The sequence below is a fragment of the Kryptolebias marmoratus genome, linkage group LG1, assembly GCF_001649575.2.
Source record: "Kryptolebias marmoratus isolate JLee-2015 linkage group LG1, ASM164957v2, whole genome shotgun sequence".
NCBI lineage: Eukaryota > Metazoa > Chordata > Actinopteri > Cyprinodontiformes > Rivulidae > Kryptolebias > Kryptolebias marmoratus.
Genome location: NC_051430.1, coordinates 20,538,869 through 20,555,796, shown reverse-complemented (window position 1 = coordinate 20,555,796; position 16,928 = coordinate 20,538,869). Strand labels below are relative to the sequence as shown.

At 39.0% G+C, this 16,928-nt stretch overlaps 1 protein-coding gene across 2 annotated transcripts; it reads right to left on the bottom strand.

Annotated features, from left to right (window-relative positions):
• Positions 1-258: 258 nt before the first annotated feature.
• On the bottom strand, positions 259-11,380 carry LOC108234639 (solute carrier family 28 member 3). 2 transcript variants are annotated; one of them, XM_017413996.3, is made up of 18 exons: positions 11,278-11,380; positions 10,839-10,918; positions 10,633-10,724; positions 9,081-9,270; positions 8,354-8,498; positions 8,164-8,277; positions 7,393-7,470; positions 7,112-7,192; positions 6,847-6,927; positions 6,485-6,610; positions 6,143-6,273; positions 5,738-5,906; positions 5,461-5,658; positions 4,291-4,372; positions 3,812-3,910; positions 2,183-2,291; positions 1,953-1,983; positions 259-1,167 (listed from the first exon to the last, which is right to left on the bottom strand). In XM_017413996.3, exons 1-18 carry the CDS (start codon positions 11,341-11,343, stop codon positions 979-981), a joined length of 2,061 nt encoding a protein of 686 aa, XP_017269485.2. In that variant the 5' UTR covers positions 11,344-11,380; the 3' UTR covers positions 259-978. The 2 variants fall into 2 exon arrangements, with proteins under 2 accessions (XP_017269485.2, XP_017269486.1); XM_017413997.3 differs by lacking the exons at positions 259-1,167; positions 1,953-1,983; positions 4,291-4,372.
• Between the last annotated feature and the right edge of the window lie 5,548 nt (positions 11,381-16,928).

Below are 16,928 nucleotides of genomic sequence, written 5' to 3'. Positions count from 1 at the left end.
TACGCGCTCGGTGTAAACAAAGCACTCGGCTGAATTCTGAAGCCACGTGATTGACCTTAGGCTGGCCGAAGACTGTGTTGGTAAACAAATACAGCAGAATCGGACAAGCGCCGAATCTCAGAAAAGACGTTTAAGTGGAAATATAAAATTAAAACTGCTGGTGAAAGGTGAAAGAAAAGAGAAAGAATGAGTAAGAGGACTGTCAAGCACACATTACACGTTTCATTTAAGGACACATTAACAATCAAAAAGAAAAAATATATTGCACAGATTTTGTTTATTGCTTTTTTTTCTCTAGTTTTCAAGAACTTTACATTGGGTACCTTTAAAATGTACAGAACTTCAAAGTATATGTATTTATTATGGATTTAACCTCACTAATCTATATCTGTTGGTACATTTCTAAAATAAAAGGTAACATCAGTAAATTATTCAGCTCTCCGTTATATTTTTCTGCTGGGTTTTCCACTTATTTGAATGTTCTTTGTTCATTTTGATAGATTTGGCACGTTTAGAAACATCTGCAAACGCCTGATGAAGATATTTAGTCATGTGTCTTTCTAGGGGAACATTCGGTGGAGCTGGCATCAGAGAGTTAAATAATCTGATTCCCTGTTATTCTGATTGGGATATTTAAACCCCAAAAAACAAAAAATTCTATAAATGTGCCGGTGACAGAAACACTAATTTTCAGTCGTCACCTGAGCACAGACTGAACATTTCTTGCCAATATTTCAACCCATCACGTTAGCGTCATCTAATACCTTCATATAAGTTCACTGTTTTTTCTTTGATAAATATAAACATGATTCTTTTTTTTCCCTTTATAAAGGACACAGAGACTAAAAATGCCCTGTGTGTCAGTCTCTGATGGCTGATTTTAATGCTCCCCTCTTTGTGGGTGTGTGAAATTCACACGTGAGCACACCTCCTGCCCACCGAGAAGGGAGCCATCTGACCTTTCGCTTGTGCTGTTTTTTAATGAAGACGCTTGTCGTTTGCTGTTTCTATGATTGCACGCTTCATGCCCTCCTCTTTGCTCCGCGAGCGGGCTGGATTTTTCTCGTTGGTCAGAGGTAATGACCTGCGTTCCTGTAAAATCCATCTGCCAGTCAGACCAGTGGGGCTGATGGGTCTTTGGGGGTTCTGAAGAATCCTGCGTTCACACTGTGGAGAACCAAAAGTCAACAGTGACATCCACTGGCCACGTAGGATACTGTAATACTCAACAACAAAAGAAGCAAATGTAGAAATAGGTTTACTTTTGTGTAACTTGTTATATCCCGTATGAAAAGGCGATTATTCGGTCATGTCTGTGTGCATGTGTTTGTTTGTCTGTAAGCAAAATATCTCATGAGCCAGTGGACAGATTTTAAAGAAACTCTCCTGAAGAAATCACTGGATGTAGATCTACAACTGATTGGCCAATACAAAAATAATGATAACAGATATTGAGCTAAAACACATTTTTATTCCTTGGCTTTTGGCACAGCTTGAGACTTGTTCTTGGTTTTACTTCTGCTTTATTGTTGTTTTACCTGTTTTTTATTGTTTTTACTCTTCGTTTTATGCTTTAAATGTTCCTTGATTTTACATTTACAGCACCTTGTTGCAGCTGTGGTTGTTTTTAAAGTGCTTTATGAATGAAGTAGGTAATGGTAGTAACAGTAAAATCTACAGTATTGATAATGTTTGATTAGTTTAACCATACTTCTGTAAATACAGTATAACTGTTTCACACAGAAATGTAAAAATATACACATTTTAGTTATTTGACAGCATTGTGCGCAATACATAATCACATAAAAAAGAAGACATTTTAAACTACACACACTTATTTATAAAAAGTAAAAGAAAGAAGTGATTCAAAGCACGAAGCTGCAGTTGAAATGTGTTGGGGGTGAAAGTGTGCAGCAGCCTTGCAAACTGTTCTCAGTGAATCCTCCTCCTACCGTCACGTTCCACGGCTCGTACACCGTCACGCTGAAATTAAAACACACACACACACACACACACACATCCTCACAGTGAATCACAGTCCCTCATGTCCTCTAGCACAGTTTATTCTAAAAGAATATTTCCGTGTTCGGTCCTGAGATGTCTGAAGAAAGTGTGCAAATTAAAGAAGAACGTCAAGTATTTGAATTGTTGTTCCAAACACAGGGAAAGGTAGCCCACACACCTGTTGTAAAGCTGTGTGCAGCAGTCCAGCAGCTGTTTGCTGCTGATTATGTTGGTGTTGTTGAACTCTGTGCTCAGAAAAGTTGGGCAGTCAGGAATGTACAACATACCTACAAACCAACAAGTAATTAAAAAAGAAAAGTAGCAGTTAATGTTTTGTGTGAAAGTGACAAACAAAGCACAGTTTATGATAATAAAATTGCTGTTTTTTCTTTTGTCACACTGTAAATTTTTAATGAAAGTCAGCGGTTATGTTTCTGGATTGTCACGTTTCAGTCTTAAACAGTTGCCAACAAATCAGGGAGAAAATCAAGCTATAAAACATTACATGTAGCTACTGAATAACTCTTAATGGAGGAAAAGGTGTGCATCGTATTATGACAAAATGCTGTGAAAGAGACAAAACACAGTCTTTTGTTTACAATGTATGCAACAAGGAAGGGCGTTAGTTTGCCTTCTTTTATTATTATTATTAACAAATGAATTTTAGTCTGAGCGGCTCCACCTAGTGTTGAAAAGCTGAAACCAATCAGATAAAACGAGTAACCTTTCCGCAATGATTGACCACTTACATTATGATGAAAACAAGTTCTGTGATCATATCTAACCCTGACGATATATGGCATAAAGATATTTCATCTGAGGATTGACATTTAGTGAAGAAAGAAATTTAGAAGATGACTTGAAGAGGGAAGTCATTTGTGCTCTTGGTCAAATGTCCAATTTAACACAAAAACAATTTTCTAGCACTGGTACACAAAATAATGGGTAGTTTGTACTAAAATAGAACTATGTACATAAAGGTGGTGGCACTGTGGCGCATAAAGCAGCTAGAAGGTCCAGGGTTTAAATCTCAGCTGAGGCCTTTCTGTCTGGAGATACCATGAGTGGTTTTTTTCCCCACTCACCGCCCAAAACTAAACCCCTAAGATGTTCGGCTAACAGGAGATTCTAATTTGCCCTTAAGTGTGAGTAAATGTGTTGTCTGTCTCTTTGAGGCCTTGTGATTTGTGAACAGGACAACGTGGGTTTAGAAAATTGATTGATGGATGCACAAAAGTGACATTTCATCTGGTTGTCACCGAAGGGCAGCAAAATTTCAGTCCAATCGATCAGAGAAAGCTGTGAGACAAACCTCTGATCTGTCACCTCTTTTCTTATGTTTAAGGTGAAGAACGTCTTTGTTTTTTTTTGGTGATATAAAAGTCTTAATGTCTTTTGTGTGGCGACTCTGACGCCTTGACGTGAAAACATCTCCTGGATGTCTGCTGCAACACAACAGAGCATCTCGGATTAAGCTGCAAAAAGAGGCAAAGTGTCCATGTTCAAAGAAAAATAACTCTGCACTTCTACATCATAGTACGACACACTCCTCGTCTTCTCAGTGCCTACATGCAACACTTGAGACTTGTTGACAGTGAGTCCTGACTTGTTGTCGAGACCCTGGTTATATTTTACTTATCTAGAATCATGACTCTTATGCTGTTTTTTAACTCATCAGCAGCACTTGAGGTCTATAGTAGCCTAAAAGAAGGATGAAATGAATGCAAAATGACAACAAAAAGACCCCTAAATGACCATAATTTAAAACACAAGTTTAAATTGAGCAGTTTGCTGAAATAAGGGTTACCTGCAATACAAGCTGTCATGAAACAAGCCACACTTCCAGCAATCAGAGCTCTGAGGCCACAACTGGAGATATCAGATTGTCTGTCTGGAGCCATGGCAGCTAAAGGAAAAAGCAATTACGTGTAAGAGGTAAAAAGACATGTAGCAAAACCTTCAAAAGCACCAAAAACATAGTGGTGATGCTCAGACAGAAACAAAAATATCCTCACAATGAAGAGAAGACTTATTTCACACTTACATTGTACCTAAAACCAACAAAGAAAGGTAAAAGTTTAAGATCTCTGCTTTTATCAAAAAATGTTTGCACTTGGAAGCTCATAATTATTTAGCTTCTAACTTTAAAGAGTAACTATAATATTGCCACCACTGATTTTTCCAACAATATCTATCAATCCTTCAAAGTTATCTCACAGTTGGGTTTTGGATTTTTTTGTTGATCATAAACAATGACTTCCGAACAGCTTCTTAAGTGGCACTCACACAGAGCTCCAATACACAACCCCAGCGACGCAAAGTTGGAAAATCCACACAGAGCATAAGTTGCGATGGCTTCTGAGTGAACCTAGAAGACAACCGAAGAGTTACAAACCTCCAGAAGGGAGGCAGACACAATGACATAATAAGTATTCTGAGCAATTAGACCCATTCTGAATAATTATCTGAGTAACTGGTTACCATAGTTACACATTGGACTTAATAACACTGCCTGCCACTGTTGCAAATCCTGAAACATCTCTGTGTTAATCTTGAACATACAACCACCGCCCATTAAATGTAACCTTAATATTGGGCCAGCAGCAGAGCACATCCTGGATATGGTTTAAAACAGGGGCGCCAATCCTGGTCCTCGAGGGCCACCATCCTGCATGTTTTACTTGTTTCTCTGCTCCAACACACCTGATCTGAATCAATGGGTGATTAACAGGCTTCTGCAGAACATGAAGAGGTGATTAAACCACTGAATCAGGTGTGTTGGAGCAGGGAAACAAGGAAAACATGCAGGATAGTGGCCCTCGAGGACCAGGATTGGACACCCCTGGTTTAAAACCTTTTAAAAACCCCCAGATAAGTTCGAAACCTCCAGTTTATGTCACTTTCTTTAAAAAATTTAAATATAATAGATGAAAGAAACCAACAAGAACACATAAAAAAACAAGCAAACTCCCTCTGCTGCATACCTTGTTATGTTTCCAGCACTTGCTTTGTGTATATAGTGCATGTGCATGAAAGCAACGATTCATAAGCACACGAGAATGATGCGTGAGTGAACAAAACATGTTCTACACGCATTAAAATATGTCTGCATATCTTCGTATCTTTCTTAACTGCATCCAATCAAGAAGTAGGACAACATAGTTATCATCTTATCTTTATAGTCCAGGGTATAAAAATAGATGCCAAAACAGGGTAGATAATAATTTTGACTTTTGTTACTTTGGCCACTACAAGCTAATCAGTGACTGAAATTTACAGCTGTTTTTCTTCCAGTAAGAGTCTTTCCTCAAATACATAAACAATATCTGGTTTTCTGATCACTTTTTACCACATAGCTTCAAATGTAACTCTCTAGTTACTTGCTGAAAAACAATAAAATGCAGATATTATTTGATTAACACCTTAAAAAATAGTGAGAATATAAATGGCACTTACAGAAATATACTGCTTGACATCGTTTACATATTCTGGCCCGCCTGCCGTCCTTTTCTTTATTAACTCCGACAACTTCTCATAAGCCACAAACTCATTGAGGAACGTCTTTATGCCGATCAGCTCGGCAACAATGAAGCTGTCCTCCCAGGAAACACCCATCATGAAGGACAGGGGCATGAACACGTAGGAACAGATGAGCTAAAAAAGACAAAGAGTCAGAGTGTTGTTGGTAATCATTGTCAGATTTGGTGAAAAGTTCCGTGTTTTGGCCTCTCACCGAAAAGCTGAGCTGTGGATAGTCAAACATGCCCCCCAGCCAGGAGAGGATGGCGTCGAAAAAGGCCAGCAGTGCCAAGAAGGCGATGATGTTGGCAATAATGCTGGCCACTACAGCCACGGCACGAGACGCACCTTGGGACGCTGCTTCCAAAATATTCTGACTCTCTCTGAGGGAGACAAGTTACGCTTTAATGGCTGCTTAATCTGTTGGATCTGTTTAACATTGTCTTGTTGAAAAAAGCAAAATGATCAAAACAATGTCATCTGTGTAGCACCTTTAATTACTTATGAGATACTGTGTTCACTGCTATAATTTCCCTGTCAGAATTACAAGTTAGAGTCATATTAAAAAAAAATTAGAGAGATAATCGTTTGTAGTTTTTTTGCATCTGAGCGTTCTTACCCTTTGATCAATTTTAGGTCACGATTAGAAATTGAAACGGACGACTCCCTTTCAGGCCAGAATATCTTGGCGATGGCCAGGGAGGCTGGAGCCGACATTATTGTTGCTGTCAGCAAATGTGTTGCATCCACCTGAAATAAAGAAAGCAGAAAAACAACAAACACTTAGTTGTCTATCATAAAACGATCCCTCGTATGTTTTGAACGAAAGGTTAAGTTCAGTATAATTTCTGTAGGAGATACATAAATTGTACCTTAGGGACATTAGTTGTCAATATTATCAGTATATCAGTATTTATCCTTTTATATACAGACTTTTGCCTCTTTACAACTCTTTCCTCACCCCAAGGGAGATAAAGGCTCCCAAAATGGTACCAGAGATGCTGGCAAATCCACCAGCCATCACAGCATGTAACTCTGAGATGGTGAGTTCACCGACGTACGGGCGAATCAGGAGAACCGCGTCCGTCTGAAAGACACACAGAGACAGAGGCTCCGTTTCTTGAGCTCGTTGGATAATTAGAGGGAAATGTTAGTTACCGTTGTTTCGAGCTAAAGACTTTTAAACCAAAAAAGGTTAAAAAACAAAATCAACTGGACTTCTATTCTGTAGTTCAGCCACAGAGTTGTTTTTGTTTTTTAACCTTTGTTGGATTCATCATGTCCCGGATGACTAAGACTCTACACCAGCATACAGATACTTACATTTCCCAGAAATATGTTTCCGGCTGCAGCCATTGACTCTGCTGGCGATGTTCCCATGGTAACCTGCATGATGAATCCAATCTGTGAATTAAAAAAAATAATCAGAATACCACAGAAAATAAAAGGAACATAATTAAACATTAAAAATAATACTATAATCACCTCTGCCTAATAATAAAAAAATCATTGTAGTGAATATATATACATATATATTTCTGGAATAAAAATCTACTCATTAATGCAATCCAGTCACCATATTTCTCACCTTGGAAATGAGCCACGGCATGAAGCCAGTGTAGTAGAGGATGGAGATGACTGAGCTCAAAAATACCAAAATGGGCATCACCTGTACAAAGTCCAGCATCAGCACCACAAGCCTATGTGTTTGTGTGCTTTTCAGCAATTATGCATTAATAATTATGGTTTGAGTCCATGTTGCAAACTGAAAGTAGAAACTGATGCTTTAATTTTTTTATCCAGTGAAGTTTCTTAAGGACATAACTAAAACTCTGCATTTGCCAGTGGGAATATTCCCCTGTGTCATACCCTGAAAGCGAAGAAGTGGTCTGTGTAGCTGTTACCAAACACAAACTGAGATCCAGCATCTGTGAATGACAGAAACATCTGCACAGAAGAAGATTTTTTTTAATTGCAGTCAACTCATTTGAAACATCTTCAGTAATAAAAATGACAAAACACACATACATATGAATCACAGCACTAAGTAGGATCACCCTCTTCTTTATGCAGGTCTCAGAATTAGATTATTTGGAACTTCAAATACATAAAAATTAATTACACGTTAATCCATGTCATGAACAAAACCAAAATAAACGCTTCTTTAAGGAATTAGGGTAAGCAGCAGGTGCTTCCATCTGACTGACTGTAAGTCATCATGGCCACCTTCATAAGAGCAGACATTTTGAAAGTTTGCTGGAGCATTCAGGTGTCGGGGAGGAAAAGCACCAGTAGTTATTTTAGAGAACCAATTGTTGCTGCCCAACAGTCTCAGAAGTGTTATGAGGCTATTTCTACACTATTAGGAGTTCATCATTCACCAAAGAATCTTTCACAAGTGAAAAAACATTCAAGCCAATCTTTTAGAAGGGATCATTGCAGCAAGTTCAGCCCAAAGTCAAACCATGAAATGGAGCTTAGATGCACATTTTACAAGCCCCAGTTATAAAGCTGAATGTGAGAAGTTTTGACAAATTTTTAGAACAAGGGCTTTTAGAAAGACACGCTTAAATTTGAGATGTTTGGTTACTGTATCCTGATATATAAGGTGTGCTCTTTACTATCACAGTTTATATGTACCTCTGCCAGATTTCCGAGCCATCTCACTACACTTAAGCCAAACGTGGTCCTGAGGATCAGCAAACCGAGGACAAACTGCAGTCCAGTCCCACAAACCAGAGTTTGCCAGGACCACTGCAACAAACACATGGACAGTTTGTGTCAACAGCGTAATGATGTCCTTAAAGCAGCACGCGTATGCATTTCTTACCCTGAAAGGGTGTTTGGAGAAAAGCAGCATTAAAAAAATGAGCAGCAGCAAACCAGAGAACGACACGAGCTGTCTGGTCCCTCGTTGGGCCGTGTCAAGGGCGACCCAGCACACCACGGCCACGAGGAATAATACGTACATCATCCTGAACACAGGAAGTGATAAAAGACTGAGGAACTGAAAAGGTAAAGAGAAACACCCTTTGAGAGATACCTTTTTTTACAACTGAATTGAACTGAATTTCTTGTATTATAATTAGATTGAATGGTACTGAATATGGCATGAATTGGGATAAAGTCATAGTTGGATTACATTTAAATAAATAGAATTGCATACAACTGGATTTGAACTGGACCTGCAGAAAGAGAGATGTTAGTGTGGCTGAGGTTGGTGGTGAGCATTCAAGCAGGGCCCCCAAATCAAATCCTGCTCAAGGGCCTTATCCAATTTTGGGCCATGTCTCAGATCACTTCTTGAACTTTGTCACCTCCCGGTTTGGATTTCCTGCAGTTTTTGAGTTCAGAGCTCATAGCGATTTCATGACCAATAAATGTTTTAAATACTGAGCATATTGTCGTTGCTAGGAGACAGAGAATCCCTTCGGTTGGCTGAACTGTATCGTGCATCGTGTCATTCAGGAACCGATCATCTTGACGGCTTTGAATTACTGTGTGATGTTGGCGGCAAACAGACTGAAAGGCTGAATGAAAGTTGTCTTGTTTCTCACCCTCTGATCCAAGACCAGTTTCTGCTGAGAAGGTCTTTGATGGGAGAGAGCGACTCCCACATCCTGCCACCGTACCGTTCCATCGTCCAATCCCAAGTCAGGAAGAAGATGGTTACCAAGGAGATGACCAGCAGCCCCACAGCACGGTGGAAGTTCAGAACACATGCCGCTATCACCATAGCAACAAAACCTGAAAGAAATTCATAATTATTAATATTCATAACCTACAGCACTCAGACAACTGGCAATGTAGTTTTATTAAAGCAATGCTTTACTTTTCATTTATTCGCTGCTTTACACCTTCTAAAATATCTGAAAATCCTCCCCAAAAAGCTCTTACAATTAAAATAATAATAATTACACATTCTGAAATTATGAATTTAAGTTTTCACGTCTTAAATACAAAGCATTTAAGTGGCCACAGAGGAGTAACAATATTATTAGACCACAGTTTAGTTCCTTTGAGTGGACAAGACTCTGTTCTTTTGTTTGCTTTTCTTTTTTTTTTTTTTACATTTTTTGTTGAACCATGTTATGATTTTTCACAGCCCAATTTAACTGAGTTTTTCCACATATAATAAATGCACAGACGTGGAACACAACACGTCCTCTCACCCTGATGAAAAGGTGCAAATTCAAGCCTGGCGTCACTTAATACGACACAAACACCAACGAAAACCTAAGCTGAAAACCTTTGAAGAGGATCTATTAAAAGTATACCGCTTATGTGGTTTAAATCAGCCTCAGCATCCAAATCTTGTCATTATGTTTATTTTATTTGAGATACCATTCAAGTGGGTCATCAGGCAACAACAGCAATTTCCTCTAACTTAACATTTGACAAATGAACATGGAGAGACTTGAACAAAACCCAGGGAAGACCCATATGTATGCTGATTTTGAACAATCAGTTTGACTTTTGAGAAATGTTTTGTTGGATTTTTTCTTTTGCTTGTTTCTTCTTTTAAGTAATACACATCCTTTGTATTCATTATGGCAAAAGCAGATACAGATGACCATTGATTTTTATTTTTTATTTTTTTTAAAGTATTGGGCAAGTTTTCAAAGATTGACTAAAGATTACACATCTGTTCTTGGAAAACATGTTTTGAGTTTTGATTTAACCCACTGAAAAACAAAAAAGCAGCTAAAATGCATGATGTGGCTTCACTCAATAACTAACCTATTAACCTATAAACAATACTCAGCACAAATGCAAAGAGTCTTTTGTAAAAAGAAGGGTTTTGATAAACTTTGCTCTAAAAATCATTAATAGAGTTAATGAATATTTTCCCTCCACGTTTATTAAATGTGTTCAGTCTGGGCTCAGGCATTTAAAAATTAATAGATAAATCAAAATGAGTAGTGTTGGGGGTGTATTTCTCCTATAAAATCATTACTTTAATTACAATACGCACACCTTCAAGCTCCAGTTTCAATAACTTCCCCTGCAACACAACAGCATGTATAAACACTGTCAACTCCAACAGAGACAAACAGACTATTTAGAGCCCTGAGTTACACTTTAACTAATATTAACACAGATAATCACCTGCTGCTAAAACCAGGTTTACAATCAGACAGGTCTGGTCTTTGTACTCTGCCAAGCGGCCCCGGAGCTCCTCCAGCTTTTTTTCCGGCAAGCTGAGCTCAAAGATAAAGAACATAAACGTTATCTCAAAGTGACAATAAGAAGACTGAGGATTTAAAGGCACGATAAGAGGACTGGCTAAAACAAGAAACAGAAAAATCACAAACCTTTGGTGGTGATTGGCTGTCTTTGAGGGCGCATCGTCCGTAGATTCAGAGACACGCTGCATCTCAATGGATATTTGATCCTGCTCTCATCAAACGCACAGATACAAACAAAATAATTCATATTACAACTGGTAATTAGGAGTTCTTGCACAATAACACTTTTTTCCAAGAGTCAGGCATTAAATTTGTTACTTGTAAGAGAGGTTTTAGTGCCAAGGAACTTGTGTGTTAAGATGTTTGCTGTACTAAAAGTCTGAAACAAACTATTTAATGTTCAAATCTAACTCTAAAGCCACACGATGGGCTATATTTACATTACAAATGTGCTACAATATGTCCACAAGTATGTATCTTAGAGGGCTAAAGTTTTCCGTTGTTTTCAGATTTATTTTACAATACAGTTCAAGACGTCAGAAATGTCGAAAACAGTTTTGCCTACCTCATATTCGAAAGCCTCGTTGTCAGTTCCTCGTTCCTTCTGCTTCTTTGTTTCATTTCCCTCCATGATCCCTCGATCGTTTCTGTTCAGACACTGACCAGACACAAGCTGGGAACCTGTCGTTTGGTTCCCACCTGTCCTCTCTTTGTCCACTCCCCTCATCCCTCCTTCTCTGAGTTTGTGTCTGACTGATTTCTCTAACTTTGTTTCTTTTGTTCTGTTTCTTCTTCTGAAGTTTATGTTTGATCATGTATGTCTCATGAGGCTTAATGACAGATGTATTATAGAACCGTTTCAACAAATGCATTTTAAAATACACAGTTAAGGCATACATAGCTGTTTTGTCATGAACAGAAATATATTATTATTACATTTATTCCAGAAAACACATGAAATGCATCATGTTTGCATTGGGACAGAAGTAATTACTGTGTACACAGACATATAAGCTAGACCACATTGAATTATAAATGATAGTTCAAGGAATTGCTGTCTGAAAAGGTTTTCAGTATCCCAGCTGCCTCTAGAGGGCAGCAGAGTATTATCTTTTATCACCAAGACAATTCTCAGTTAAGTCCACATTGATGACAGGATGACAGAGCTAAATATATAATAATTATCTTATATTAAATTACAACAGGATGTTCTTCTGGCTTTTACACACATGTTCAAATCTGTGAATATTTTTAATGCTATTTATTTCCACGGTTTGTAATTCATTCAGCATGTTTTGAATGTCATTTTCCCAATCTTTATCCATACATTTGAGGTGACAGCTCCGATAAGAAAGCTCCATTTGTCATATTGTTTTTTTTTTAAATCAGAAGAAGATGCTTCTTCCTGCAGCCTGACCACATGACAAAACCATTACTCAAGATGAAGCCAGCAAGTTCAAATGAAACAAGGTCATCCCGGGGAAATAACTCTGACAGGCTGAGGTTTGTTTATCCACCAAAACCACCCACAGTCAGCAAAGACGGAACATTTAAAACAAAGTGTTACGGTTTCCGCACATATCTCTTTCTACACGAAACAAATGGTGATCGTGGGTGATCTCCTCTGTCTCTAATACTGACGGCTTTTTCTGTTTTACAGCATAAAGGCTGTATTTGAAAAGTATTTAAATATTAAAAAGTTGTGATTAATGTTTGAGCTTTAAAATGAGTTGAATGAAAAATAAATGATATGCTAATTTCAAAAAGTATCTGTGACGTAAGAGCAGATTCTCGTAGAAAAACGCCCATAACTGGGATTTAACAATAAAGTGCTTATTACAAAACAAGATAAATAATTGGGAGGCTGTAACATTGGCAGCTGTGATAGAACGTGACAGGAAACTTTGATGCAAAAAACGAACTTTGAAACTGATAAACCAACAGGTTCTTCAGCTTTGAAAGCCTCATAAGGATGCAAAAACAAAAACAAGGGATTCTGATACGTCAACACAAGCATTTCTGATGGAAAAAAATGAATAAATAAGTATAATGCAGGAGGACCTAATAAGTAGACGAAACAACATCTGCAACAAGAAAGGTGGTAATAATAAAAGGTGTAATTGTGATACAATATACGATCGAGCAGAAACAATTCAGGTGACATATGTATCCAAACACAGGTGATCATGAAGCAACAGGAAGGGAGATCGTTAAGCAATAATGGACAGGATGATGGTGCAAAAAGACAATGCTGCAACGCAAATGACTGGGACGTAACATAAATCTTAACTGAGATGCAGCAGCACAGATGAGTGTGATGTGAAAACATGGCAGCATCACACAAATGTCAAGTGATTAAGAGTCAATAACACATATTTTGATTCACGTGGAATTGTTGTAGTTTTGAAGTTTTGGCGCAATACAAAGTTGAAACATGCTGGTTATGGAAAATACACGACCGTTATGCAATAAGACGGGGGCTTTCGGTGCAACAGCAGAACTGATTATGATGCAAAACTGAAAAGTGATGTTGAGGCAAAAATACCTTCACAGAATTCAAAATTATAATTGAAACTGGTGCTGCGTCAGAGAATGTTGTGATTAAACAGTGTAGATGTTTGTGACACAACAATAGAGCGGTAATGGTGTTACAATGAAACAGGTGATTGTAATTCTAACGTTTAGGTTTCTGCAACACTGAAATGCAAACATTACAGGTAATTTATCTGAACAAAAACAGATAATTGTCCTGGAAAAAAAAAACATAAATGGTTGTAATGAATAAGTAACTGCGATGCAAGCCCACATTATAGTTTTGAAGAATATAAGTGATTGTGATGAAACACAATTGTGCTGTTTTATCAACATAGGTGATTAAAATAAAACAGCACGTGTTTGAGGTCTAACATAGCAGGTAATTTGATTTTACTGAAACAACGAATCAAATCAGCCGGACAGTCGATTTTAATGGTTGTGATGCAGCAATACAGGTTCAGTCACAACACAACGTTCTCCCAATATGGAGAACTAAATTAAGAAAAAAAAACGAAGTAAACTAAAGCATACTCAGATTTGTTTTCAGGCAACAGCAGCATCTAAATGTGATGCAGAAACTTTCAGGCCAGAGTTTTAAACTAAGATGGTTTGATGCTCAGAGATGATGCTTCCAGCTGTTCTGGTCAAACCTTGTAGATGACGTTATAAATGATCTTATGCATTATTGTGACATCTTGTGAAATGTGTTAGGACTCAGAGTTTATGTTGAAGATGACTGTCAGCTACTACTACACCAAAACCAGCTCAACATCTTGAATCAGGTTGACTCCAAAGGTTTTTCAGATGAAGACGCACAACCAGTGATTACTTTCTGAGATTTTCATTCAGATCTGTCCTGTGGTATTATGATATTTTGCTAACGCTACAGACAAATGATCACAAAAGCATTATTGCCACTTTGCCTTTGGTGGCGGGTGATAAAAGATAGCGATCAAATGCATCTGGTTGGAAAGTGATACTTTGTAGATGATTGGAATTTGACACATTTGAAATGTTATTAGTTTGAAATTTGATCACTTTTGCTCTGCATTTCGATAGCTTGTATTTGTGGCTGATTTAAGATGTCCCAAGTCATAAACAGTACATCAATTAGCATTTCAGTCTCAGATATACTGTGCATTTCAGCTGCCTGATGAAACATACGTTTTGTTAACACCTTTAACATTTGTTGTATATGCAGTTCAGTGAATACATCAAAGATCCTGAATAATTTTCACACGAACATTACGTTTGACACGCGATGACTCACCAATAAAACCCAGAACAGCTGATGCTCAGTGGGCCAACAACAGTGTTCAAGGGGGTGATTAGTTATTTAAAATGTCAGACCTTAAACACGTGCTACAATCTCTGTCAGATTTCAAAAAAGAACAGAGGGTAATTAAAACATTCTGTTTGTGAGACAATGACTTAATTAGTACACCCACATTGTTCTGAGCACACCGAGTTTGTGAGCAAGGCATCCATGCAGATTGGTTAAGGCACAGACAGAGCGCCGTAATTGCGCTCTTTTATTCAGCAGCACTGCCCGTGCGTCAGTGCAAACGTCATACTTGAGCTGCACATGCACGGAGGGGGACAGGACGTCGGAGAGGAGAGCACTCCTCACACGCTGTGGTTTGCTGCTGCTCACAGGCAGATGTGCTGTCATCCTCTGTCTCTCAGCTGCAAGGTGACAGATGGGGGAGCGTCCTTCAGAGCGCCGGTAAAGACAGATCCAGTCCAGGAAATACAGCCGAGCAGAAAGGCGGATCCAGGCAGCCGTAAGGCCTCCAGCCTGTGATGACATATTGATTCAAGTCCAGTTTGGCAGGAAGCCCCTTATGATTGTGAAATATAGCCTAATGATTTAATAAGGTGATGCTTGGCCGAGCACATGCCAGCTAAACACTTGACTACTGCTTTTACTCTCTTAGTCTCTCAGCCTCTCCTGTCTGCTGTAGACGGTACATTCACTTCTTGCTTGGGAACTGAAGCTTTTCCCTTAACCCTAGATCTGTCGTCTTCAATTAATTGTCTCAAAGAATTATTTTTCTACCAAACAGCAGAAAATAAGTATTGAAACTCTCTTATAGTAACAGCCACGCTAGGTTTTTTTCACTCACCATGTTGTTTTTCAGGGCCTGTAGGTCTCTAGGGGCTGGCAGCTTCTTTCTGCGGAGAGAAGCAGAGAGAAGCCGCGAGCCAGGCATGGGGATTACCGTAAATGCTAGAAAAGCTGCGCCACCTAAGATGAATTACCTTAAATGTTGGAAAAGCTGCCCTGTCTGTAATGATTCACCATAAATACAGGAAATGCTGCTCTGTCTAGCACAAAGTCTAGTAAATATGGGTGCAGAGGTTAAAGTTCATTCTTCCAAAATGAAGTTTCAGTTTACTGAAATTTAACAACCAATCTGGGTCCCAATAATGCTTCATTCAAGTCCAGATCAGGCCAGCGGTCTGTCATTTAGGAATTTACAACCTAGATGTTTAGAGATGTTGCTAGCAGTGATGCTAAACTATTTCTTGTCTTATAATTTTTTAAATTACTCCCTTTAAAGACTTGAAATGCCGCCCTTGAGCGAGTGATGAAAAGGTTTCCCTCATAAAAACGTCCATCCAACCGGATGATGACAGGGACAACCAGGGTGTTGATGACAATGATTACCACTGAGAACTTGTAAATTACAAACCCCAAATTCATCACTCACCTCCGAAAGGTGAGCAAGAATGTTTTTGCCCATGCGCGTGTGTTTGTCAGTATGCACATCTAACTGATTAACTTTTGGAGTCAACTTGATTCAAGACAGCTGTCTTGTAATCTGTTCGGTCAACCGAACTTAGAAAACACCAAAAATGGCTACAACTCAGTTGATATCACAAATATTGAGCTAAAAAATTGATGTGGTAGTCATCTCAAACACAACATCTCTGTCAGCAGCTTGCACAACATCTCTGTCTAAAACTTTGACTTTAACTACTGAAGCCAGTTCTGTCTGTTAGTAAAATATCTCATGGACCACTGGGTTAATTTTAATGAAACTCTCAGAGAGTCAGGCCTGGATAAACATCTAAAGTCTGGCACAAGAAGCAAAGGACGATGTGCTTTCCTGCAAGGCTTTCAACTCAGGACAAGGACCTGCTAAAGAGGAGACAGACTGCAACCGGTGATGGTGCAAACCCCCCAAACCATCTGTTTGCTGATGTGTCCTTGAGCAATAAACCCCCTCCTCCCCCTCTTGTGCTGCGCACCTGACCCCGGACCTTTACTGAAAGCAGATCACGGCCCTTCTCCCTGCAACGGGGATCAATGATGGATCACTGTATACATGATCTGCCCTGATGCTTCCTCTTCCTCTTCATCACAGGCTGTGTGCAGCAGCAGCAGCAGATGATCCACACAGAGAACATTGTGCTGAGGAAGCTCCGGTCACTGAGAGAGAGAGAGAGAGAGAGAGAGGGAGAGGGAGAGAGATTCAGACAGACAGAGGGAGAGACACGTCCTCCTTGGCACACAGACACTTTGACTGACTGGTTGTCTGACGGGGGGACCTGGAGGACAAGTACAGGCTGCTCCTCTTCTCTTTTTCTTCTCCTCCTAACACCTTTTCTCTGTCCTGTCTGCCATCTCGGAGACGGCTGATGGTTTTCTAGCCCCGCCGCGCCGCCTGTTTCCAC

Bases quoted from the DNA above. Each gene is read 5' to 3' on its own strand.
- LOC108234639 (XM_017413996.3), bottom strand. From the start codon at position 11,343: ATGGAGGGAAATGAAACAAAGAAGCAGAAGGAACGAGGAACTGACAAC. The intron at 6,611-6,846 runs GTAAGTATCTGT...TGTGTCTTTCAG, and splicing joins GAAACATATTTCTGGGAAAT to ACGGACGCGGTTCTCCTGAT. The intron at 1,984-2,182 runs GTGTGTGGGCTA...TTTTAATTTCAG, and splicing joins TGCACACAGCTTTACAACAG to CGTGACGGTGTACGAGCCGT.